This window comes from Sceloporus occidentalis, unplaced genomic scaffold (genome assembly GCF_023333645.1).
Source record: "Sceloporus occidentalis isolate IW3139 unplaced genomic scaffold, rSceOcc1.0.p SCAF_5, whole genome shotgun sequence".
NCBI lineage: Eukaryota > Metazoa > Chordata > Lepidosauria > Squamata > Phrynosomatidae > Sceloporus > Sceloporus occidentalis.
This window is the reverse complement of record NW_028316985.1, coordinates 91,880,050-91,907,479: the sequence shown is the minus strand read 5'-3', so window position 1 is coordinate 91,907,479 and position 27,430 is coordinate 91,880,050. Positions and strand designations below refer to the sequence as shown.

Sequence of the window (27,430 nt, the reverse complement as noted above, 5' to 3'; positions counted from 1 at the left end):
AATAAATGACTTAAAGGCATACAACAACAATGCACAACAAAGAATGATAGAAATGGTTGAATAGTGGAATATTAATACTACTATAGACTTTTAATATTAATAGAATAATAGAATAAAAATAATCTTTCAATTTCTAATACACCTATAACACAGATCTCAAAATATGACACATTAGACAAAATGATAAATAAATAAATAAAATGAATATATTTCTGCTTTTATTCAACAGTCATTATCAACCAATTCATACCAGAAAACTTGTGAAAAGTTTCCTAACAACGACTTTTTGTAGTGCTTAATAAACATCAATAAAATCTTCTATAATGCTGAACTCTGGTATTGCGACTAACATTAAGAATTTGTACACACTTCCAGATTTTTCTTTTAATGAAGGTGCTATCATCACCAAAGCATCTGTCATATTTAAAATTGGTTGTTGGGTTTTAAGAAGTTCCATTTCGGACTAGTATGGGACTCATTAAAATGAACAGCATCTCATCTGGTGGACAGGCCTAACAATGGTCAAATGAGCCATTTAACCTGGTGGCATAGTGATTAAATGCTGGTACTGCAGCCACAAGGTTATGAGTTCGATCCCAGAGGGCTCCAGACTCAGCCTTCTATTCTTTCATAGCTCAAAGTAAAATGAGTACCCAGCTTGCTGCAGGCAATTGGATTAAAGACTGTAAACCACTTAGAGCATGCTGAGTTCACTATGAAGCAGTATAGAAATTATTACTACTTCAACTAGTGCCAATTTTCTAGAATAACAACAAAGAAAAAGAACCATAGAACATGGAATCATAGAGTTGGAAGATACCACAAGGGCCATCCAGTCCAAGCCCTCCTGCCATGCAGGAACTCTCAATCAAAGCATACCTGACAGATGGCCATCCAGTCTCTGTTTAAAAAAATCCAAAGAAGGAGACTCTACCACTCTCCAAGGGAGTATGTTCCACTGTTGAACAGCTCTTACTGTCAGGAAGGTCCTCCTAATATTGAGGTGGAATCTCTTTTCCTGGAGCTTGCACCCATTTTTCCGGGTTCTGTTCTCTGGAACACCATAAAACAAACTTTCTCCCTCCTTAATATGACATCCCTTCAAATGTTTAAACAGGGTTATCATATCACCTCTTAACCATCTCTTCTGCAGGCTAAACATCCCCAGCTCCCTAAGTCGTTCCTCATAGGGCATGGTTTCCAGACCCTTCACCATTTTAGTTGCCCTTTGGCAGTTTCTCAACATTCGGTTTGAATTGTGGTGTCCAGAACTGGACACAATATTCCAGTTGGGGCCTGACCAAACCAGATTACAGTGGCACTATTACTTGCCTTGATCTAGATACTATACTTCTATTAATGCAGCCTAAAATTGCACTGGCCTTTTTAGCTTCCGCATCGCACTGTTGATTCATGTTCAACTTGTGGTCTACTTAGATTCTTTGATCCCTTTCACACATAGTCTCGTTAATTATAAATTATAAAGAATTATACTGATTTCAAACAATAGACCCCACTGTCTTTTCCAGCCTCTTCCAACAGCTTTACAGAGCACAGGGTTCAATCACATAGAAGAGACTCATCTTTCAACAACAAATCAAATGCACTCAGAGTTTGTCCCACTTTCTGGGGACCCAAGACCTGTATCAGTGTGAGAATAGCTTGAGATGAGCTTCATGATTCTCCTTGAATTATGTCTTCCCATTCCTGTTCTGATGTGGCTGAAGTTATAGCAAATTACCAATGGGAGAAACAAGGGGCCCGAACAGACAGGCCAAAATAAAGCTGCTTCAAGTCACTTTGGAGGTATACTGTTTAAACTATACATGCATCCTAAGAGGCCAGAAGCCATGCCAAAACCATGCTCCAGTCCTAAGGACTGGTGTGCAGCTTCGGCACAGGTTCGGACTTCTTAAGATGCATGTGTCATTTAAACAAAATAGCTCCAAAGTGACCTGAAGCAGCTTTATTCTGGCCTGTCTGTTTGAGTTCTAGGCTTGAAGAAAAGGAAATGCAGGTCCCAGGAGCAGTTAGCAAGACAGATGTTCCCAAAAGAAGGGCATTTACACATGTGATCCTGATCATTCCAGAACAAGGCAGCCAGAGGGCCTTATTCCATCTATTGTGATGATAGGAGAGGGATCTCACTTGCATCATGGAATTATGGACAGAACTTGGAAGCATTAAGTTTTGGACTACAATTCCTAGAATTTATCAGCTAGCATGATCAGTAACCAAGCCAGCTAGGGCATATTGGGAGTTATACTCCAAAAAAGTAACTTTTCCAACCAATCCTCAGTATCATAACTGAATAGCTTGTTTTGTAATACTATAAGACCTTAACAAGAAACATAAACCTGAAGGTCTTTATGTCAAACTGAACTTGGGATCAAATTGGTTGACCTTGGACAAGTCACAATTTTTTAGCCTCAGAGGATGGCAATGGCAAAACCCCTCTGAAGAAAATTGCTAATAAAATCCCCATGATAGGGTTGCCTAAGGATCACCATAAGTCAAAAATGACTTGAAGGCAAACACCACTACACCACCATCATATGTTTATGTATATATACGAGAAAGAGACAGAGTAACATAATGGTTTGAGTACTGGACTATATCTCTGGAGACCAGGATTGGAATCCTTGTTCAGCGATGAAAATCTATTGGGTGATCTTGGGCATGTCATGTTCTCTTAGCCTCAGAGAAAGTCTGAACAACAATAACAACAAAAACTGTGAGAGGTTCACCATAGATTGGAAATAACTTGAAGAAACACAACAACAACAATGTGTGTGTAATTGGCATTGAATAATATGTGAGGGATTTATGGGCCAACATATTCTTTATTTCAGATAAACACAACTATGAATGAGTACATAATCTCATAGTAAACTTTAAGTGGTATGCAAAGGTTTTACATATGAAAGAGACAGACATGCTATTATCTTTCCACAAACTCATTCGAATTTACTAAATTCAAGGTGGTTCAGTGGCAATGAATTAAATAATTAAGATGAATAAATTAGTCAAGTCTAGTAACTGGATTGATTCTTCTTTGGTTTCTATCTATTTATAAATGTTATTACTTAATTTAAAACATTTTATATTGGCATGGCATTCCAGCACTTCTCCCCCAACTTCTTTTCACTACTTCTGCATTTCTCTAGCGCTACATTGGCAAAGCATTCTTTCCAAAGCTCACCCTTAGTTGGATGTCTGAATGAGGAGAATCTGATAAAGAGAAAGAAGCAAAACACATCCAGGCAAATGCTAGAAACAAGGATATTCAGCTGAGCTGCCTAGATGCTTACAGACCCATAGAGGATTATTCCGTGCAAGTCAGTGTGCTTTCTCAGTCTACTGCTTAACACAATCCACGAACAAACACCCAGCCACTTTTAGAATCTGCTCTGGAAACACTGGGAGGACAAGTGCAACTGTTCAGACAATACAGAAACAACCCCTAACATGTAAGTACAATTATTTACAAATATGAATTTCTAGCAACACACTTTACTTTAACACAGCATTTTTGAAAGAGATCAATGAATTTGTGATAGCCCATTTTCTCTGAAAATGAAGTCAGCAACTATGAATAGCTCTGCAAAAGTAAACACCCCATGATTTATACTGTATTTTTTTTCTAATGGATACATAAGCTTCCCAAATAATCTTCTTTACAGAAATGTGCTGGGTACTGCGACTGAGGAAGCATCATCGTCTCAGAAGCTGCAGTTGATTAATGCTGATAATGTGTGTGCTTCCTAAATGTGCAGCACAGAATAGGAAAACACAGCCTCCTGTGAACTTTCTCTCACGTACAAGGAATTGTAGAAAAGATTACATTTCTTTAAAGGGTTATATAAACAGGATTAATTTAAGCCATGCCAGAACAGCAAACTTACATCTTGCTGATTTATTTCCTTGTTATATTCAAAAACCTTAATCTACTGACAGAGCAAGTCCTTAGTGCCATGTGCACAGTTATGGTATACAGTGCACATTTATGGAATATTTTGAATGCATGCCAGGTATATTTCAGATTGGTGCCTTAAAAAAACTTGATAAAACAATTATTCACTCTACATTATATTGTATGTAGAGAATCAGGATGTGGACTATATGCTGATAACTATGCAGTGAGTGTAGATCAATAAAGCTAAATGATCAAGCCTTTTAACAACTTGAATTACAAAATTAGTTAACAGACAAAATTATGCAACTATATGGAAAATAAAAATCTATATAACTATTTGCTTCAGTCATGTCTTCTAAATTAGAAATGAGCTATCAAATTGGACACAAAGTACTATAAATTACTCGGAATCAAACAATAAAGTACTTGGAAATGAAAATACAAAGTTACAGGGCAATCCTGTAGTAAATGGAACTTTTCTCAACCAAATGTAATCATTTGAAAGTTTGTTTTACAGATTATTACAGGCAGAATTAGGTTTACATTGCATAGTTGTCCCAGCCTTCATTCTCACACCATTTTCGATCTGTCATCATAGTAAAGCACAATTTTCAGGTTTGAAAAAAAATATGTAAAAGTCATATCTATTCATCCTCTTAAACCAAATACAAATACAATTACCAGGAGTCTTAGCTAAACTTTTCTTCCCATCACATCCCCTTCCCCTAGAGTATGTGGGAATATTTTTAGTGACTGTCACAGTTCAGATGCATTAAAAAAGAAGGGGGGGAAACAACACTTTGACTTGCAACATTTACCCTGAAGCACCCCCAGCGTGTGCTTTACTTTGAAGATCACTCAGGTAGCAGCGTAAAAGTCTCATTAACAGACGCCATTCATAGCACAACTCCCCCTTAAGAGAAATGGAAAGTAATTTTAGAAGTCACTCTCTTACCTTCAAAGCTCGAGTCAATCAGTCCAAATTGTTCCAACACTTTAACAAAGAGCACAATCATAACCAAGACAGCTATCATTTCAAGCCCTTCCAGGTTCATGGTGAGCTAGGTCATGGTCCGGCACAGCTACTGAGGAAAGAACTCGTCTGCCTGGCTTTCTTTGTAAAGCCATTAAACTACATTAAGAAATCTACAGCGGCAAGGGAAGGGGGGTGGAAGAGGGAGAGAGAGAGACCGACTGACTGACAGAGAGTGTGAATGCATTCAATCTACACTAGCGGAGGCCAGAAGTGGCAGCTGGATAAACTCTTGGCCTGTCAGGATTATTATTTTGCTTATTATCACTATGACACAAAACAACAGACATGTGTGGAGAAAAGTACTGATTACCCCAGGGCCCAAGAGGTCATCCAACAGATTGTCCACTGCAGAATATGAGGCATCTTGAAATGGGAGCTGCACATCTGGGGATATCCCCCCCCCCCCTTCTTTCCTCATATACTAGGATGGCTGAAACGGTTGCATTGTTGTGGATGTTCAGTTGCCGGGGAAACTGAAGCTAACTAATATGTGGACTTGCATTGGACACTGAGGGTCGGAAAGGTGTGGTTTCAAAGTAAGACTGAGAACATGTAAAGAAACAGACGATTAAATCTTTAGATGTTCCTTTCTTGAAAACTAATGTAGTAAACTTCTCTGTGAGCTACTTGGTAATCCATATGCAAATATACTGTAAGACGTAGCAAAGACATTAAGATAACTGTTTGGCAAGTAGTAATTTCCCCAAAGATGCTTGTAATCACTTTAGGGAAGAGGATTTTATCACCCTTCAGCACCTAATCTGAAATTCAGGAAGCAGGAAAAAGTTTCCCAAGACATAATTGCCTGGTAGTTCCCAAACAAAGTGGGTTTCTACCAGCTCAGAAACTGGAGGCACTGCTCTGGGCCAAAACATTAATCAAAATACAGTTCAAAGTCCTAGTTAAGCCTTGCTAGAATGCCATTGTCTACTCATACAAGCGGAGAATGGGATCCTAAAGATAACTTTCTAGAAATCAACTCTTGCTGAGATCAGCAGGACATATATCTGAGTAAACTTTTTTTTTTAAATTCAACTAATAATAAAAGTGAACAAAAAATATTTGCTTGTGGACTGTAAAGAACTCTTTACTGTCTCTAGATCCGTAGACCTGCAAACCATCCTGTCAGCCAGATCTCTTCAACACTGGAATGCACTCATGAATTCTCCATCCATGGAAATTTTTAAAGCCTAAGTTAGTTGGCCATCTGCCAGGGATGCTGTAGCTGTAGATTTTCTTTATCAACAAGGGACTAGTCTAGATAAATCTTGCAGTTCCTCCTAACGCTACAATTCTATAACCCTACAAGACGCTGGGAAACCTTGGGACTCTAGCACTACTACTTTGCCTGCTACACCGAGGGTAGGTAACATGTGGCATCCATTCTGTACACCCCTGTTTTGTGCCCTCCTCTAACAACCTGGAACTAATGAATTACAAGTAATGCAGTTACCTACAATGTAATGTATGAGAAAAAGTTTTTACAGTCCTTTTAAAAAGTTGCTCATAAAGAGCACTATGGGAAACCTTTTGAGACATTGTGACTGGAGATTTTCACACTTTATGACATTTTTATTTCAGTCCAAATTTCATTGCTCCACCTAATGTAAAATAACAAAAATCTAAGGAGGAACATAAAGAATGCAAAAACAAACAAACAAACACTATATTGAATCATTACAATCAATAGCTTTTTGAACACTGTATTGAGTAACAGGAATGAATGGCTTTTTAAAAGTAAATTTCCAAACATTGTCTTTTCTGCTATAGAAGAGGGGCTGGCAATGGAGCCCACTTCTTCCACCAACTCACTGTTGAAATGAGTGAGGCTTTTTCCTGATTCTTCCCATGCTACCTTTGAGGTAGCAAATTTTGTGGCAATACAGAAAAAGCCACATGCTCTCTCTTACTCGTGAGTTCCAGCAATTCCAATGTAACCAACCCATCCTCAATATGTCCATATCTCTGTGCATGGAATGTAACATTATTTTTTAGCAGTCATTCCTGTTACTGATTCTAGTTGCCATTATTTTTTGCAACATAAAGCATTAACTCATTGTGTTACTTGTTCTCTTCCCATTACTGTTAATTGGTAGTGGGGGGAGCTTAAATTGATAAAAGACGGGCATAAAACATTTTTCCCTGTCAAAATGCTTTAAGAGACTCTTTAAATTTAAAAATAACTAGATGCAAGTCATCACAACAATGAAGTAACTTATTATCATATGTCAGAAATGCAACACTGTTATACTGTTATACTGTGTCCAGTTCTGAGCACCACAATTCAAAAAAGACATTGACAAGCTGGAGTGTGTCCAGAGGAGGACAACCAAAATGGTGAAAGGTCTGAAAACCATATCCTATGAGGGGTGATTTAGAGAGCAGGGTATGTTCGGCCTGGAGAAGAGAAGGTTGAGAGGTGATATGATGACCCTATTTAAATATTTGAAGGGATGTCATGTTAAGGATGGAACAAGCTTGTTTTCTGCTAATCCAGAGACTAGGGCCTGTTACAGACTGCCATAATAAAGCTGCTTCGGGTCTCTTTGGAGGTATGCTGTTTAAATAATGCATGCACCCTAAGAATCCAGAAGCTGCACCAAAGCTGCACTCCAGTGCTTAGGAATGGAGTGTGGCTTTGGCGCGACCTCCAGACTCTTAGGACCCATGCATCATTTAAATAGCATACCTCCAAAGAGACCCGAAGCAGCTTTATTTTGGCAGTCTGTAACAGGCCTAGGACATGGAGAATGGATGCAAATTACTGCAAACGAGATTCCACCTAAACATTAGGAAGAACGTCATGACAGTAAAAGCTGTTTGACAGTAGAGCATACTCCCTTGGAGTGTGGTGGAGTCTTTTTCTTTGGAGGTTTTTAAACACAGGCTGGATGGCCCTCTGTTGGGGGTGTTTTGATTGTGTGTTCCTGCATGGCAAGGGGTTGGACTGGATGGCCTTTGAGGTGTCTTCCAATTATATGATTCCATGATTCTGTTATTTCCCCCTGTAGTGAGGGGAGTCAGGAGACTGGGAGAGTCGGAGGGGTGGAAGGAGACCAGGTGGACAGGGAGGAAGGAATTAGCCAAGGGGCGGAGCGGGCAGAGGGGAGGAGCCCCGGAGGAGGGATAAGAAGGAAGGGAGAGTGGCGCTCGGGAGGAGGGAGAAGCCGCGGAAGAGGAGGTCGGGGAGCTGCGGACGAGAGAGGGTCAGTGCAGGTCAAGAGGAGCCCTGGGAGAGACGGCGTCCCCGTATCTCTCCGAACCCGCCTTACCTTCCAACGAAAGGGGCCTCACCAGGAGGTGGAACTGAGAGACCCCCGGACCGAAGGGGACTTTACCTACTCAGACGAGGAGGAGTGGGCGCCGACGCCGCGCCGAGACCTGGAGGACGAGTGGTGGGATCCCAAAGGGGAGAGGTGGGAGTCTGGTTCCCCACCTCAGGACTGCGACAAGGCTGACCGGGAGCCTTTGGAGAAACACTCCGGGGGGAGGCCGAGTCGAGACCTAGGGGACGCCAAGGACGGGGAAAGTGAGGGTGGACGCCCGCAGCCGTGAGAGTTTGAGTCTGTTTGGCCCGTTGGCCTATGTTTGTTGATCACACCGGGGAAAAAGGAAGAGTGTTTGGTGGAACTATTAAAAGACACTGTTGCAGCAAACCCGGGCCTCGAGAGTTTGTTTCGCACGTGTGCCTAGAACTTCCTCTTTCTTAAAGCAACATGCAGCCAGCTACCCCAGCCCCGCCCACATTGGTGGAGAATGCGGGCACCGCCCCCAGGGCGGGGCAAAGGCCCACCCAGGAACAACTTTTTGCCTGGTTTGCTGAGCAACAACAGCTGTTACTCCAACACGTGTCCGCTCAGCAGACGCGGATGCTGGAGCAAGTGTGCAGTTCCCAACAGCAAGCCCAAGCCCAGTTAGTGACCCAGTTGGCGGAGTTATGGCGGTCCCCTCGGCTGACGACCGGGGAACCCCAGGAGCGGGGCCTGACATGGACTGTCGGATTGAACCCCTTGAAGCTCATGAAAATGGGGCCGCAAGACGACGTAGAGGCCTTCCTCAATACGTTTGAGAGGGTGGCGGCCGCGGCCCAGTGGCCTCAAGAGCAATGGGCTCTTATTCTGACACCATGCCTGACGGGTCCCGCCCAGGAAGCGGTGGACACCATGGCGGCCGAAGATGCTAGAGACTATGAGAAAGTGAAAGCAACTATTTTGCAGACCCTCAATATCTCGGAGGAGACATATCGGCTGCGCCTAAGGGACCTAAGGTGGCGACCGGGGGTCCACCCCAGGACCCTGGGGCAGAAGATTAGGGCGAGTGGTTTACGGTGGCTCAAGCCGGCGGAGAGGTCGTCGGTCGAGGTGGCGGAGCTGGTACTAGTGGAGCAGTTCGTCGGGGCGCTACCTCTACAGGCGCGTAATTGGGTCCGTTGCCACCGACCCAAGAATTTGGAGGCCGCCGTAGCCCTCATGGAGGCCTTCTCAGCAGCCGAAGAGTGTGAAGGAGGAAGGAATCGCCGGCTGACGGAGGGCTTCCCGGTGAGAGGAGGAAAAGGGCCGGCGGCTGTGGGAAGAGGAATGGGGAGGATAGAGCCCGGAGCAGGGACACCTCGTGTGGAGCCCGATGCCCCGAAGGTGGATGGGGGAGCAGTGAAAGGCGCTCGGGAGGCCGCGTCCAAGGAGCCTCTCCGCAAGCCCCTGGTCTGCTATACATGTGGTGTGGAAGGGCACATACGCCGCGACTGTCCAGTAATGGAATGTTCGTGGGCCGACTCCTGGGAAGCAGCTCAGGTGAGTAATGGGCCCTCCCCGGCCCGAGTAGTACGGATGAGGGTCAATGGAAGGGAGGTAGGAGCGTTGGTGGACTCCGGGTGTAGTCAGACCTTGGTGCGGGAGGCCCCGGGGGTTAAGGGGGCCCAAGCGGTAAACGTGCGTTGTATTCATGGCGACTTGAAGCCCTATAAGGCAGTATGGGTATGGGCAGAGGTAGAGGGGAAAGCCCGATGGCTGAAGGTGGGGGTGGTCCCTACGTTGAAGAGGGAAGCTCTGTTGGGGCGGGATTGGCCTGAGTGGAGGCAATTGCTAGCGGAGGAAGAAGGGTTAGAAGGGGACGCTTCCCCCGGCCCTCTAGTGTTAGACCTGGCGGGTGTAAGAAGAGCCCAGCTAGTGGCCTGGCAGCAGGACGATCCCGTGTTGAGGGAGGCTTGGAGGCAAGCCCAAACGGAGAAGGGGGAGGCAAGGCCTCGGTTTGAGATCAGGGGAGACCTGCTTTATCAAGTCCCTCCCCGGACGGGCGGTGAAGAAAGTGAGGAACAATTGGTGATTCCTAGGGCCTTAAGAGGAGAGGTGATGCGGCTGGCTCATGAGATACCTATGGCTGGGCATTTGGGGGTGGAGAAAACAACTCAGAGGATACTCCAGAGATTTTTCTGGCCAGGAGTGTATGCCGAGGTCAAAGCCTTTTGTAACTCATGTCCCCAGTGTCAGTTATTTCAGGGGAAGGGGCCGCCAGGGGGCAAGCTGATTCCGATGCCCATCATTGAAGAACCGTTTTCACGGATCTCCATGGACATCGTGGGGCCTTTGGAACAAGCCACAGGGGGATTTCGCTACCTATTAGTAGTGGTAGACTGCGCTACGCGGTATCCTGAGGCGGTACCCCTACGGTCGATACCAGCGACCCGAGTGGCGCAAGAGTTGGTAAAGATATTTTCCCGAGTAGGGTTCCCGAGGGAAATTTTGACGGATCAAGGGTCCAATTTTATGAGCCAGACCCTTAAGAAGATGTGGGAACTTCTAGAAGTAAAGCCCCTCAGGACGACAATTTACCATCCCCAGGCCAATGGCCTGGTGGAACGCTTTAATAGAACCTTAAAGAATATGCTCAAGAAGTTTGTAGAAAAACATCCCAAAACGTGGCCCCAATTGGTAGAACCTTTGTTGTTTGCCTTTCGAGAAGTCCCCCAGTCTTCATTGGGGTTTTCCCCTTTTGAGTTGGTTTATGGGAGAAAACCCAGGGGGATATTAGATATTCTGAAGGAGGGTTGGGAGGAGGAGGCCCCCACCTCTCAATCAGAACTCCAGTTTATTTTAAGAATGAGGCAGCACCTGAAAGAAATAGGGCAGTTAGCTCGAGAGAATTTGGGGAAGGCCCAGGAAGAACAAAAGCGTTATTTTGATGGAAAAGTAAAAGAGCGCAACCTGCAGGTGGGACAACAAGTTTTGGTATTGCTACCAGCCCAGAAGGCGAAATTGTTTGCAAAATGGCAGGGACCCTACGAGGTAGTGAGGAGGCTAGGCCCGGTGGATTATGAAGTAAAGATGGGGGGAGACCCACCTAAGACTAGGGTTTTTCACATTAATCTCCTAAAGGCCTGGAGGGTGCGAGAGGCTCTATTTGGAGAAGCCGAACCCGAGTCGGAGGAGGAGGAGGAGTGGTTAATAGGGCCTCAAGCAGAGGACTTCTTGGAGACAGGGGACATTCCCATCTTATCACCTTTAGATGAACGACAACAGCAACAGGTGAGGGCTTTGCAAAACCGCTTTAAAGAGGTTTTCCAAGGGGAACCGGGTTGTACCGGGGTGATACAGCACGCTATACATACGGAACCAGCAACAGTAGTGAGGCTGCCCATACGTCCTTGGCCCTGGCGGGTGCAGGAACTTATTAATAAGGAGGTGGAGACAATGCTGAAACTGGGGGTGATAGAGCCATCTAAAAGTCCTTGGCGTAGCCTACCCGTGATGGTACCCAAACCAGATGGGACAGTTAGATTCTGTGTGGATTTTAGACAGGTGAACAGGGTATCGAAATTTGATGCGTACCCGATGCCAGGGGCTATAAATCTATTGGAACGACTGGGGCAGGCCAAGTATCTGTCCTCCATTGATCTTACGAAGGGGTATTGGCAGATCCTCTTAAGACCAGAGGACAAGGAAAAGACGGCGTTTGCCACCCCTAAAGGGTTGTTTCAATTTACCCGGATGCCCTTTGGGTTACATGGCGCAGCAGCTACCTTTCAACGGTTAATGGACAAAATCCTGCAAGATTTGTCCTTCTGTGCAGCCGCCTACATAGATGACATCATTATTTTTAGTGACTCATGGGAAGAACATGTTCAGCATTTGGGCAGGGTATTGGAGGCCTTACGGCGGGCAGGGTTAACAGCTAACCCCAAAAAGTGTGCCATAGCCTGTAAAGAGGTACAGTACCTAGGACACAGAGTCGGGCAGGGTTGTATTAAACCTTTAGCTGATAAGGTGCTGAAGGTACAAGAATGGGGAACTCCCCAAACAAAGAAACAGGTCAGACAATTTCTGGGCTTAGCGGGGTATTATCGGCGATTTATCCCCCATTTCGCACACTTTGCGGTCCCATTAACGAATTTAACTAAAAAGGGACAACCCCGGAGGGTCCGTTGGGGAAGAATAGAACAGGAAGCCTTTGAGAAATTGAAGGCACAGTTATGTAGCTATCCGGTATTAAGAGCTCCGGATTTCTCCCGGCCTTTTATCGTGCAAACAGATGCCTCAGAGTGGGGTTTGGGCGCAGTGTTGTCCCAGCAGTTTGAAGATGGGGAACATCCAATTCTTTATCTAAGCAGGAAGCTAAAGTTGGCTGAGCAAAGGTATGCGGCAATAGAAAGGGAAGTGCTGGCCATTAAATGGGCGGTCACAAACCTTCGTTATTATCTGTGGGGGGCCCCATTTCAGCTTGTAACTGATCATGCCCCATTGACGTGGTTAGCCTCCATGAAAGATTCCAATCCGCGTATCACTAGGTGGTACTTGGCTTTGCAACCCTATGCCTTCACGGTACATCATCGGCAGGGACTGTTACATGCTAATGCCGATTTTTTTTCTCGACAGGCCACCTGGACCCCTTCACACCCGTCAACTCTCTTGGAGGGGGGGTTATGTAGTGAGGGGAGTCAGGAGACTGGGAGAGTCGGAGGGGTGGAAGGAGACCAGGTGGACAGGGAGGAAGGAATTAGCCAAGGGGCGGAGCGGGCAGAGGGGAGGAGCCCCGGAGGAGGGATAAGAAGGAAGGGAGAGTGGCACTCGGGAGGAGGGAGAAGCCGCGGAAGAGGAGGTCGGGGAGCTGCGGACGAGAGAGGGTCAGTGCAGGTCAAGAGGAGCCCTGGGAGAGACGGCGTCCCCGTATCTCTCCGAACCCGCCTTACCTTCCAACGAAAGGGGCCTCACCAGGAGGTGGAACTGAGAGACCCCCGGACCGAAGGGGACTTTACCTACTCGGACGAGGAGGAGTGGGCGCCGACGCCGCGCCGAGACCTGGAGGACGAGTGGTGGGATCCCAAAGGGGAGAGGTGGGAGTCTGGTTCCCCACCTCAGGACTGCGACAAGGCTGACCGGGAGCCTTTGGAGAAACACTCCGGGGGGAGGCCGAGTCGAGACCTAGGGGACGCCAAGGACGGCGAGCGGGGAAAGTGAGGGTGGACGCCCGCAGCCGTGAGAGTTTGAGTCTGTTTGGCCCGTTGGCCTATGTTTGTTGATCACACCGGGGAAAAAGGAAGAGTGTTTGGTGGAACTATTAAAAGACACTGTTGCAGCAAACCCGGGCCTCGAGAGTTTGTTTCGCACGTGTGCCTAGAACTTCCTCTTTCTTAAAGCAACATGCAGCCAGCTACCCCAGCCCCGCCCACACCCCCCCAAAAATAATTTGTTATTGTTAACTATACTTCTTAATTCCAAGATCTGTCTCAGTTCTTTGCCAAAGTGGCATCTTATTAGACAATGGAGTTCCTGGCCTACTTTCTGCTATGCTTCAGTGCCAACACTCTGGGTAGGTGGACTGCACTTTGGCTGGTGTCTATAGGCATAAGTACAGAAGACAAGAAGCTGTCTTAAAGGTTGGTCCATCTAGCTTTGGTCCAGGTTGGTCCATCTAGCTCAGAAAAGTACATGCTGTGCACTGAATATCTCTAGGCTTTCAGTTGATAGTCCTTCCTGGGGAATGAAAAGGACACTGTCTGCTAGGTGCATACCCAATCCCTGTGCTACAGCTCTGCTAAAATGACACAATGAACCAAAAATGTTCTACCTAGTCCTATACAGGCTTGTCTTCTTAAAGTGAATTGTGCTCAGGTTGTAAATCTTGGCAAACTGGCTTGACTTTCTATCATAATCCCAGCCCAACATTTTGCTTGCCTCTAGGCTGCTAAATTTGACATCATCAAATGAATTCTCAGCACCTACAAAGAACTATAATTGTCCAAGGTCCTTGGGGAAAAGCTGTGACACTTAAACTATTTTGAAATCTCTTCCCTTAGGGAATAATACATTTTCAAGGAGATTTGTTTTTAGGCAGTGATGTGAATAGAACCAGTAAGCAAATAGTAAACAGACTGTCTGAGTCACCTTCAATACAACAGTTGCTGATTTTACACACAAAAGCCTTCAGACCAACATTCACAATTAGAGCTCAAAGTGATGGTTCCCCTCCTCCTGCACAACAGAACTGAAGAAGTAATTGAAACGTTTTCATGCATTCAGAAGCTGTGGGGGGGAGGGGAGAACTTGAGCAAAGCATTTCTTTTTCATTGTATTAATAGGATAGCAAAGGTTTCAAAAGCATTCCCACATAAATCAAGGCATATTGTGCTTTAATGTGGTGCATTAATCATATCATCACTCATGGAGGCACAGTGGCAGCTTTAAAAAAAATAAATTGCCTCACTATGTGTGTCTAGGGAAATTAGAAGAATAACCAAGGCTATGTATAATTCATGCATAAAAAATAACAACAGTTACGCTAGCTGGAATTCTGTGTCAACCACTACTGAATGACGTGATATGTATTATGGAACCACCATCCATCATCCTTGCCAGAGCCCACAGTTGCAGAATCGGGACACAAAATGGGTAAAAAAAAGGTGGTAAGAAACTAAAGAACTGGCAGAAAAATCATGGTGGAACAGGATTCTTGTTGTGGAGGCAACAGACAGTTCCCCCATTCTGTCTTCTAGTTGCCTTCAACACTGGGAAAGTGTCCTTAAGTAATAGTATCATGGGTAAATGCCTGCTTATGTGCAAGGCAAGGGAGACAGAAGACTTGTCCTATTGTATTATACACATTGTATATAATAAAGTCCAGAACTCTTCCAGGTCAGAAGCCAGGTCTTGAACTGTACATGTGAAAAGGAAAGACTAGCAAGCTATACAGATTGGCAGTAAGCACCAGCTTGGGGGCGCCTTGGGGGTGTTGCATGCCCCAATGATGCCACTCCCAAGCTGGCGTCATGCCACCTGCCTGACTACATGGCGGACAGCATTATTATGGTGCTCCTTTGGCATGACATTCACATGCTGCATGCCAAAAGGAAAACAGAAAAGTGCTGCTGCAGTGGCAAGGGTGTCCTTTTTCCAGGCCAAAAAGAAGTGTGATGCGGCATCTAAAAAGGCCAATGCTATTTTAGGCTGCATCAATAGAGGTATAGTGTCTAGATCAAGAGAAGTAATAGTGCCACTGTATTCTGCTTTGGTCAGGCCCCACCTAGAATATTGTGTCCAGTTCTGGGCGCCACAATTCAGAAAGGACATTGAGAAACTGGAGCGTGTCCAAAGGAGGGCGACAAAAATGGTGAAGGGTCTGGAAACCATGCCCTATGAGGAACGACTTAGGGAGCTGGGGATGTTAAGCCTGGAGAAAAGAAGGTTAAGAGGCGATATGATAGCCCTGTTCAAATATTTGAAAGGATGTCATATTGAGGAGGGAGCAAGCTTGTTTTCTGCTGCTCCAGAGAACAGGACCCGGAACAATGGATGCAAGCTACAGGAAAAGAGATTCCACCTCAACATTAGGAGGAACTTCCTGACAGTAAGGGCTGTTCGACAGTGGAATGCACTTCCTCGGAAGGTGATAGAGTCTCCTTCCTTGGAGGTCTTTAAACAGAGGCTGGATGGCCATCTGTCAGGGATGCTTTGATTTGGATATCCTGCATGGCAGGGTGTTGGACTGGATGGCCCTAGTGGTCTCTTCCAACTCTACGATTCTATGATTCTATGATTCTATGATTCTAAGTGACACTTTGCTGCTTGGTTTTGGCCCAGAAAAACGTCAGATCAGGGTTGTGGTATGTGGTTGCCGCAGCTCCAAACTGGCACTCAAAGGGATGGTGGCAAGCCACTCCTTCGGTGAGGTCTGTTTTGTCCCTAGATTTCAGAATGTACAGAAAAGGGTTTTATTCCATAAATTAGCTCAGTGCATTTCAGTCAAGAATACACACACACACACACACACACACACACACACTGAACCAGATAAAGTTACATGCATTTAGAACAACACTCTGTATATTTACCATGGACTCTGAATGGGGGCAAGCAGAATTAAAACTGTTTCCATCTCTGTTTTTCACATATTTTCAAGCACTGCTTTAAACAACACATGTAAGTTGCAATACAATCAAATAAACTTTCCTAGATCTACCTTGAATAACAAATCCAGTTGTTACCCAGATCTGTTTATACTTTTGCAAGCACTGATTTTAACACTATTCACTTTCTCTCCAAAATGAAAAACAACCATTGATCAGCACTCTCTGGATTTGCCCAGGCAACCAATTACGAATCCTAACAGTAACATGGTGAAGCTACAGTTATCTAACTTGCCTGCAGGAATATAATGGGGCACAATGGCAGTTACTGAAATCAAGATATACTACATCCATAGCACTCTCCATCTACCAAAAATAGAGAAAGGATTAGTTTGGAAAGACTTGTTTTTGAGAAATTCATGCTGGCTTTTAGTAGTCGTATCATTTCTTTCTAAATATGTGCAGATTGGTTATTTAACAATCTCTTCTAGAACCTCTCCTGGTATTGAAATTAAACTGACTGGCCAATAATAGGATTTATTTAAATCAATAATTGCTCGAATCCTCTATTTGCCCTTTGTGAAGATGGGGACAACATCTGCCCTCTCCAATATGCTGGGCCCTCTTCTATTCTCTTATTCTCAAAGATTATGTATAGTGGCTTTGAAAGTACATCTGCAAGTTCCTTTAATACTCTTGGATGCAGTTCATCCAGTCCTGGTAAAACTGATTCATTTACAGTAGCTAAAGGGCTGTGTACATCAGCCATAAAAGCCGGCCTGGAGGGGGGGGGGGATCTGGGCATGGCAGCCACATGACACAGGCCCCAACTCTGCCCCAGGGCAGTGTGGCACCACTCCAGAGAATGTGCAGCATCATGATGTTCTTCTGGTATTGCGTCCACATGACACAACACCAAAGGAGCACCTTAAAGCCAAGGTGCCCGAGTATAGCACCCTTTCCAGGGTGTAAAAAGAAAAGGCCAGATCAGGGCCACAGTGTGTGGTTGCCACAGCCCTGATCCAGCACAGCTAGAGGTGGCTGCAGGCCACCCCTTAGGGGCGGTCTGCACAGCCTCTAAATATTTACTATGTCCTTACCTATTTTGGATGGCAATCTCTTTATTTCATCATTTGTTCTGCTTTCACTGGTTAGAGCACTATTTCTCTTTTGGGAGAAGACAAAGAGAAGGCAAAGAAGGTATTCAACAGTTCAGCCTTCTCTCTGTCCCCCATCAACATCTAATCGTCTTGCAGTATTTTAAAGGATCATGTGTTGCAGCATGAATCTGAAGAAAGAGGTAATGCTCAAAGAATTTGATTAATGTTGTCAGACTCTTTTACATATTGGATCTTCACTCCTAGGATACAGTTCACCTCTTGAGACATCAGGCCCCTTGAGACATTTGGCAACAACTCCACTATCCATGTTCATCATCCTATATATGCAGTAGCACAGCTCTCCAAGTTCAAGGTCCCCTGCAAATGCCTATAGATATCCTTGTTTCCTTTTTCCTATTTGCCAAACTCCAGAGACTGGGGCAGCAGTTTTGTACAGCTAGCACATGCTAAAAGTCTTTATCAAAGTTTGTTGTCTTGTGGCCTACCAGATGTTGTTGGACTGCAGCTCCCATCAATCCTCACCATTGGCTATGCTGGATAAAACTCATGGAAGCTGCAATTCAACAAAATCTGGAGAACTACATGTTGTCCACTCCTAATCGAAACAAAATACAAATTCTGGGTTTTCAGTTAGCTTCTGGGCAGTAATATAATCATTCTATGATTTATTTTCTTTTGAAAAGCATTTGTTTTAATACCACATCCCAAATTAATAGTTTGAATTTTTCTGAAATAGAAAGTTCTATAGCCAAATAATCCCCTGATTTATTTATCCTACAAGAAAGTTTTAAAATCTCTTGAAGGCTACATGCATCCCAAGTATTTATAGCTTTCCATCACTATTCTTAAACTTAGATGATACTTAGAGGATTAGATGGAGAAGATTAAAGAGAAAACGAAACAAACAGTTGTAGATGTGTATTTGGTCTTGCTTTAATTTTTCTGTAATCTAGAAATGCCAAAGGATTTTGAATTTAAAACAGGAAATCTGTTTACTGTGAGCAGCATGTGTTCTCTCTCTCTCTCTCTCGCTCTCTCTCTCTCTCTCTCTCTCTCTTTGATAAGAAATGAGAGTTACTTTGAAGCAATGCAAGAGGATAAATTAAGGGGAAAAATTTTAACATGCAAGTACTTCTAGATTTAGGGCATTGGTGGAGGATTCTAGGAAGCCAAGGTCTTGCTCCTTTTAATCCATAACATAACTAGACATGCCACTGAATGGCATCAAAAGCAATATATGCAGAATTTTTTTAGTACTTTTCTTGGAGGTGGGGGGTGGATCTGAGAAATGGAGAGAAAGAAGAGTACGTAAGATATATTTGTTCACATACTTTGGGTTGTAGCAATAATCAGATTTAGTGTGGGCCCTTGTTCAATAATTTGAAAACAAACCATTTTGGCTTGTAAAAATGTAGAGGTCTCCCCAGGCTGACACAGGTATGAAACTCCTCGTCAGTTGCATAACTTATTACTGTCCAGGAGGTCATTCACACTCATGTTTTTGTACCGAGGACATCTGGAGAGATTCGATGATGTGATACCAAATCGAAGTTCCCACTACATTTACCACGATTGAATCTCTCCATGGCATTATAACCTTACTGACATTCACATTACCATAATAGTGAAAATGGAGCCTCCATTTCGAATGTGTTCAATTCTTCTTGGTTTTTTTAAAAAAATGTCAAATAAAATGACGCACATTTTCATCATATCACTTATGCCGTATTTAAAAGTACTTTCATACTGATAGAGAATGGCAGCCATGGAAAAGCAATGGTGTACATAACATGTCAGTGTGTGTGTGTGTGTGTGTGTGTGTGTGTGTCATCATGTTCCCAAGAGAACCCCCTCCCCTGCTTTTGTGAGCTCTGGGAATTAGCCATTGGTGTAGATAAGGAGACTAATTCAAAAGACAGATGAGAAAAGGGACCACTTTCTGAAGTGTGGGAAGTTTGAATCCACCACATTTATGGAGACAGTTTCTTCAATCCCGTAACCGAGTGCTGAGAGAGTTATATGGTGCCTATACGGTTTACTTTCAAGTGTGCAAGTGGAGTATCACTGGTTGCAAAGTTTTCCTCCTACATAGCAGTTCAACCACTCCATATTCAATCCAAAGTGAGAAAGCTGCCTCCAAAAATGCTTCACTTCCAGACATCTCATCTCAAAGGTTCCGGATTGAATGGAAGTCTCTACACACAGAGAAATCTCTACTACACTCATGGTCTACTGAATCCATGAAAGAGGGTAGTGGTGAGATGCCCTATTATCTCCTTGCATTTTCACATGGGGAGGGGTAGAACCTGTGACCTGAGTTCCTACCCAACATTCTGCTCAATTCTTGACTCATGGTCATCTTTCTCATTCAGAAGCATTAAGGGACTGTAACTTTCCATGACAAGTAGAGACAAAAGTGATAAACCTATCCAAGTAATCAGACAACAAAATGACCACTCTGTAGAAGGGGGGGAAATGTATCAGGAAGAAGGGTGGCACCAAGCAGAATCTCTTCATTCTTGTTGGGTGAGATCCCTTCCTAGTTTTGTTCCTACTGTATCAATTAACCCGTCTCCCATTTTTTTCCTGGCTATTAATTCTACACTTGGCTATTAGATTTTGCTTTATTTATATTGCAAAACAATACCACACTTAATCAGCTTTTTTTTCTAATCAAGAGTTCCAAGTGGAGCCTCTGAAGTCTTTTGAATGTAGCTACTGTCTTCACTATGAATCTTTGTATTTTGTACCTGAAACTATCCAGTTGATTTTGGAATGCACAACAGAGACAAAAATAGGCATCAAAGTAACCTTGAAGTGACCCCACAAGACAGATGAATGAACCTGACCCTTGTGTGTGCCTCAATAATGTGTATGCCCTTGGGAAATGGACTGGCGTTACAAATATGATTTGAGTTTTATTCTGTCTGACAGACGGAATGATAGTTATGATTTGTGTTCATATAGTATTTTGAGAAAGTTAATCTCTTGGGTCTCATTCCCACTACCTTTTAAACCTGATTGCAATTCAGTTTGAACCAGTTCAAATGACCCTGGTTCCCACTTAAATCAAATCACTGAAGCAATTTGGTGAGGGAGGCCTGGCGCCAGACCCATTTAACCTGTATCTTTTTGACACTGATTTTTTTCTGCATCTTTTTCAATAAATTGATTCCGTGCAAGTTTGAATCAGATGCAGATTAGAATCGATTTAAATTTGCCCTTTGGCCAGCTGGAGTGAATTGAATTCATGCATGAATGTGAACCACAAGTGGATTATTTTAGAGGGAAAAATGCGATCTGGACAAATGTAGCGGGAACCATGCTCCACTGTCGAATTGATCCTTCAATTTGGATCACACATCAATTTATCTGTAAGTGGGAATGAGGCATTGATCTCTCTTTCAGGCTGGAACTAGGGAACATGTGAATCACTAGTAGTTGTACACGAACTCCCATCAGCTCTAGACAGCCTACCCAATGTTAAGGATGGTGAGAGTTGGGTCCCTAAACATCTGGAGGGCCACACACTCCCCAGACATTAAAGAACTCTGGTCCTAAGCATCTTTATTTGGATACTAATCTTAAAGTTGAAGACTGAGACAGAGGGTCCAACCAACCAGTGAGGTACATAACAGCTGGGGGGGGGGGGGGGACGGGCAAGCAGGCATAGGAGGCCTGCTACAGGACAGCCAACAGGGATACAAATAGTTGGAGAGGCAAAAAGTGACAGAAGTTGGACATCCAAATTTTGACTGAAAGAAATGAAGGCACTATAATAAGTTATAAGGAGGTCCTTCTACTGTCAAGTAAAAATTTATTGTTATTTGTCATGGTTCAGAGATGTTTATTTCTCTTTCATTAAATTTCAAAGAACTATCTGCAGGAACTTGAATGAGCTCTTTCTGTGAATCTGGCCTTGCTAGATTAAGTGACACCCCCCCCCCACCCAAAGTGCAACATTAACAGATTGTCAGTTCTAAATGCACCAGATCCCATCTGATAATCTACAGGGGCAGCCTGTCTGTAATTCATTGTAAAACTAACATGGATGAATTTGAAAATCTTTCTTTCTTTTACAACTATTATGGATTTAGCACAGCAGTGAATAAAAATATAGTTATGTGGAGAGGACAAAGACACTTTTAAGGTTGGTTCACATAATATCTTTGTCCCACAAGAAAGCAGCTCTAAAGTGTTGTAGGAATGTGTAAGAATACACATCAGATAAGGGGAAAAAGAAAGAAAGAAAGAAAGAAAGAAAGAAAGAAAGAAAGAAGACATATCAGAGTGTGTATATAGTTTGCAATAATTCCTCTAATCAGTGGCTGCTTGCCCAATTGCTTCTTCTTCGTGGTCCTGAACAGAATAGTAGAAATTTGTGAATTAATCAAAACAATTCATCTTCTTAGCAGGCAGTTAAAGGGAGGTGTTTGGTTTCTTTGAGGAACAAGTGAGGCAAATGTTGGAAACAGGATAAATTTATCATCCTCCCATGCTCCCCTCAGCTGCTCCCTGGTTCCACACTGCATTTGCCCCAGCCGCTGCCCCTGTGAATGGCACTGTGGGAGAATAGGAGGATCAGATCCTCCCACACCCCTTTCTGTGATCCCCTATGCTTCTGCATCTCCCCATTGACACTGCTCACCCAAATGAGCACAAGTTGTATACATAGCTACCTTTTTCTCACAATACCTCACTGTAAAAAAAAAATGACTCCTCACTTTCAGGCATTTGGAACTGGACACCTTTGTGGAGAGTTGCACCCATGGCAGGTATGACAGAACCTGTCAATCTGGTCTCTTGCTCTGACGATAACTGCCAAGGATTGGCCAGGAAAGCTGTCAGGTATAGCTAGCATGATGGCTTATTGAGAGAGAGGCACTGTTGTCACTTTCTGGTAAGCATATGAGTTTCCATGTCTGCCAGACTATGACCTCACCTCTTAGTACAACCAGCAGTAACATTGGAATTTATTGCACAGGCCCTGGAATGGGCCTCGTGCATTACAAAAGGGGGTGGGATGGAGAATGCCACCACCACCGCCCCCACCAGAAGTTCACACCGCGTTCTGGATGTGTCCCCCAAGAGGCAATTTTCAGGAATGCTTCTAAACAGTTCCTGAAAATCGCCTCCTGGGAGATGCATCTGGAATGCGATGGGAACTTCTGGCAGTGGCATGCTCCTGTGCGGTAAACTGCATTCTATGCCTCCTTCCATTCCCAGCCCACCCCCTTTTTTAATGTGCCAGGCCCGTTCCAAGGGTCTATGCAATAACCTATATAGTCTCATCAAACAGTATTGTTCACAAGAGCATTAGCTTTGAAAAATGACTCTCTCGCTGGTGACCACTATTTCCAACCTCACAACAACCCTGTGAAAAATGATAAATAATAATGTAGAATCACTCATAGGAACAACATGGCAAAATAAAATTGAAAAATGATTGCCCCTAACTGCCACTGAGAAAAATCCTGTTATCAATGTTGCCACTGGAAACAAGCAACAATAAGAAGGCAAAAGGAATGAAAAGATTTGATCCTGCCTCCAGGCAACCACAGTGGGTCAAACCTTTAGCCCATCTCTCACCATGATGCATCTATATTTCATCTGACTTAACTTTGTGGGGAGGGATTTCTATGCTTCTCCACTACTAATTAATATCACCTCATCTGGCTGCTACTGATTCCTGACTTCATCTACCACCTAATGTTAATCTCCAGGTTTCCTAATGTAAAAACTACCATGTTTCCTTTTACTCTGGCTGTGTACAGGGGACCCTGCATTCTACTTAGTGCTAGAGACAGACCCAAATAATTGTCTGTTATAAATAATACATTTTGAAAACAAAAAGGGGTGGGTGGGAAGAGCTCCTGTTGTTTATCTCAAAAGCTATCACTGCACTCTGACATCTATTTCACACCCAGCAAAGTCATCTTAGGTCTGCCTAACACTTTTTACATTCTGCCTTAAGACTGTTGCAAACAACAGATTTTACAGCTCAAGCATCAAGTCCTAGTTTTGCTCTTTCCTATTCCACTCCCACTGCTTTCCTTAACATCCAGGCTGATGGAAAGTGCTAGAGAAATCATAAGCTTGTTTGGAATGTTTCAACTGGTCCATATAAAAATATCAGCTTATTGTGACTTTTGTATTCCACCACCTCACCCTTACTGGGTCATTTGCATTTATAGTTTGGTTCTCACCAATAAAGAGTAAAGATATACAGCTGTGCACTAAAGTTAGAATTGCCCGTGCAATGGGATACTGTGGACAGCCAAAAAGACAAATGGGTCCTTGAACGGATCAAGTCTGAAATCTCCCTGGAAGCAAAGATGATCAAACATACACATGCATACCTAAGATATGAATTGTTACAATACATAAGTCACTAGCTTCAGGCAAAGGTCCTCCCATTAACCTCAACAAGAGTTCTTTACTATGATTTCCTCATGGGGGTCCTTACAGAAGGCTAGAAATGGGTTACAGCATAAACTAATAAACTGTCATACACTATGAAATACAATATGAAACAGTTTATACCAGATGGGAATGCAAGAGGTTAAACTGCAGAAATCAAAAAGTAAGGCACCTCTGGTGCAAATCCTGGAAGTTTGAGATCAAATAAATACACTGAGTAGAAGAGGGAGGATGTCATGAAAAAGTCATGTATTTTCTTTTTAAAGGTTCAGCACTGGAAAGGTTTAAGCATAAGCTCCCCAGCATACATTTAATGCCATTCTCATTTGAGAGTTTTTCTTTACCAAAGGCTTCCTTCCATTGATCCACACCTGACATATGCTTGTAGACCTTAATCCATAATGCTGTCTAAAGATGTTTATATAATTTGGTCAGTTCCCTAAAATTAATGACTTAGTACATGTATATGGAATAAAGGGGCCAGTACTGATTGATTAAAAGGATTTCAGACAAAGGGCCTTTGATTAACCACAATGAGATCTCTTTAGCATGCTTTCCTTAGGAGGGTCCTTAGAAAAGCATGCGTTGGAGGGATATTAGTATATTTTATATCTTGGAAAGTAGATTTGGTTTGAACATGAAACAATAGTGCACTACTACATGAACAAAACCTGAGTTCTCGAACTTCCCTCTTCCCACAGAGTCTTGTCAAAGGAAGAGAGAGCTTCTATTTTCCATCTGCAGTTTAGGGCAGAAGTGGAGAACTTTATTCAGGAGTGGGATTTGCCATATGTCAAAGTGGACTTGACAGTAGTTAACAACAACAATTTAAGCAGAGGCTGTTGCTACAGTTGTTCTGCACTTACCCTACACTGAGCAGAGGGCTAGGCTAAATGAATTCTAAGATCGCTCACAACTGTAACATTCCTTGATTCTCTTAAGTTCTATGGGTCTCCTCCAGATTGTCGGCCCTGGTTCAGTGTTTCAAAATGTACTAGGTTAACTTATTTACAGGTCAGTATGATAATGTGATAGCAGCTCTTTCAGATTTCCCCATGTGGTGGAAGATAGTTTCTTTTTTTCTTGAGTCAAGCAGAAAGAGTCCTGAGTGATGAATTGCATTTAAATAAACAGAAACCTTCTTCAGCCTATGCTGGCCAGCTGAAACCAACATTGAAACAAACAGCTTCAATTAGAGTCTCTCTTGCTGTACGCACACATGTACATGCTGAAGCAGCCTTCAGATTTTATCTTCGACATATATACACTGAAGGAGCCTCCAAGCTTTACCCTTGACTTATCCATGGGTCATGGCCAAATTCTTAATTTTGGCCCCAAAACCTGCCTTCAATTTATAATTGAGGTTGACTTTTTGGAACTTATCACTCAGCATTTTAAACCAGCTCCAGCCTCCCAGGCTGGAGCTGGGACACAGGATAGAGGCGGGGATTATCACACACTAAATCACCACCGAACCGACAGTCGCCATCAGCCTGGGTCCCAAAAGTGCTCCGCCAGTACTTTTTAGAAGTTGGAAAGCTTTCTGGCTTCTAAAAAGTGCTGGCGGAGCGCAGCTGGGACCCAGCTGGGACCTGAGCTGATGGCAGCTGGTGGTGTGAAAATCCCCACCTCCATCCAGCATCCCAGCTCCAGGCCAGGAGACTGGAGTTGGTTTAAAATGCTGGACAATAAGCTCCAAAGTCAAGTATATATGGTAGGTTACTACTGTAAAAGAAATAATGTCAGAAGTGATCAAGAATTCACAAAAGGAATTGAACTTCATTTTCATCTAGCTTCAAAGAAACCTGGGGGAATGCCTTATGGGGAATCTTTAAAGTTTCAAAAAGAGTATAGACACAAAGGAATCCTTTTGTGTGATTTTCAAAGATAATTTCCAGGGTCTCCTTTTTATTACTTTTTACCTTTCTTTGGTTAATTGGGGAAAATGCTATTTACTTTTTGCAGACTACCATATTTCTAATCAAAACACATAAGAAGGGGTAAGTTCTACTTTAGCTATATGGCATAGTGATAATCATTTACCTAGAAAGGTAAGAGACAACTTTGCATTAAAGTTCTATATAGTTACACATGCTGGAAAAGCATACTATATTCATAAAAAGAGAATGTGTTGTTCTCTATCCTGTGGGAAAATAATTATTATCTAAAGTCATTTTGGAAGCCCAATTGTATTAAAGCACTGCTACACAATAAGCACAAAACATAAAGAGGACAGTTTGATCCAGTGTTATGGATTTTCTTGAAAATTTTTATTTGCCTTGAACTTAAAACAGTAGGACATGTTTGTTTTTAAACTGTCTAATATGACATGTCTAAGTGAAACATGGTTGATGGTGTCTTGTGGAATTACATGATTAAATTTCTTCCTAAACATGACAACTTGATGCATCCAAATTTCTATTTAAAACTGCCTTGGGCCTCAGTTTCAGAAGATGATTGTTTCAGCTTTGGTCTGTTACAAAGGAAAAGCCCCATATAATCTAAGGCAGTTTTTCTATATTGAGGGGGCTATAGAATTTCTATTTCAGCTTCAAATGCAAAAGACTTAAGATCTACATTTTTGTATGTTTTGACTTTGAAAGTGTCTATTGCTCAGTCTAGCACTAAAACAGTATGTTGTTGCTATTGTTGTTAGTGAACAGAATTAGCAGTGCTCCAGAAGATATGTCTTTTGGCTTCACAACTGATTTATTAAATGATTGAGCTACATACAGTATGTAGTTGATTTCTTTAGCTTCTACTTTTATTTATATTTTAATTTGTCCTTGTTTGAATTAATTCTTCAACATGTGAATTTATTAGCTGTTATAATTTTGTTAAATAGTAAATCTATTCCTTCATGCGTGTCCATGTATGTTTTTCTGTTTCTGGTCTGTTACCAGGTCGGGGTGCAATCAAGGAATTATATATTAGAATGTTTCTCATACAAACATTATTTGAAACATAAAAACAAGCAAGTAAAGGAGAAAATATTAGAAGTTAACCTTCTCTGCAAGAAAGACCCCATGGTCAACAATTTGTTTTTAATCCTTAATCAATCAGGTTTCCCTCAAAATTCTGTTCCTTCCCAATTCATGTGATCCATTGCTTTGTTTCAATAATAACAACTTGTATAAAACATTTACAGTTGGCTCGCCCCATATACAGGCTTCCCATATGCGGACTTGAGGTCACACTGATGGGAAGTCCCATTTAGGTGAATGGCGCGTGTGCTGCACTACACATAGGCGCATGCCCCATTCAACTAAATGGGCCTTGAGCATGTGCAGAATTCGCTTTATGCGGGTGGTAGTGGTCCGGAATGGACCACCTCTATGTATAGCAAGGGGCCACTGTAAAACGTCTTGGCACATCTTTAGATGTTTGCCCAAAGTTAGTATCACTCAGTTAAGTGGTAAAACACAGATGAGGTTTCAAATAAAGACTTACTAAATCTGAAGAGAGAAGATTTTCTTCAAATGTTGCGTTGATACAGAGAGAAAATAAATAGTTTGGATGTGGGGAAAATCATTGCTGAATTTGCTTGTCGAAAGGATAAAAAAGGAGACTATTCTATTCAAAATTAAGTATGTGTTGAGAAG

The 27,430-nt window shown here is 43.1% G+C and overlaps 1 protein-coding gene across 5 annotated transcripts in view; it reads right to left on the bottom strand.

Moving 5' to 3' along the window:
- Positions 1 to 27,430, bottom strand: part of KCNIP4 (potassium voltage-gated channel interacting protein 4) — a 434,206-nt gene that overhangs the window by 197,285 nt on the left and 209,491 nt on the right. The window contains exon 1 of one of the 5 annotated variants that reach the window (XM_089524728.1): positions 4,872 to 5,070. The exons of the other annotated variants lie outside the window; for them this stretch is intronic. Within the exon in view, the coding sequence (XP_089380854.1) occupies positions 4,872 to 4,971 (100 nt within the window). The 5' untranslated portion in view covers positions 4,972 to 5,070. Of the gene's footprint in view, positions 1 to 4,871; positions 5,071 to 27,430 lie in introns of those variants that run through there. 5 annotated transcript variants of the gene reach the window in all.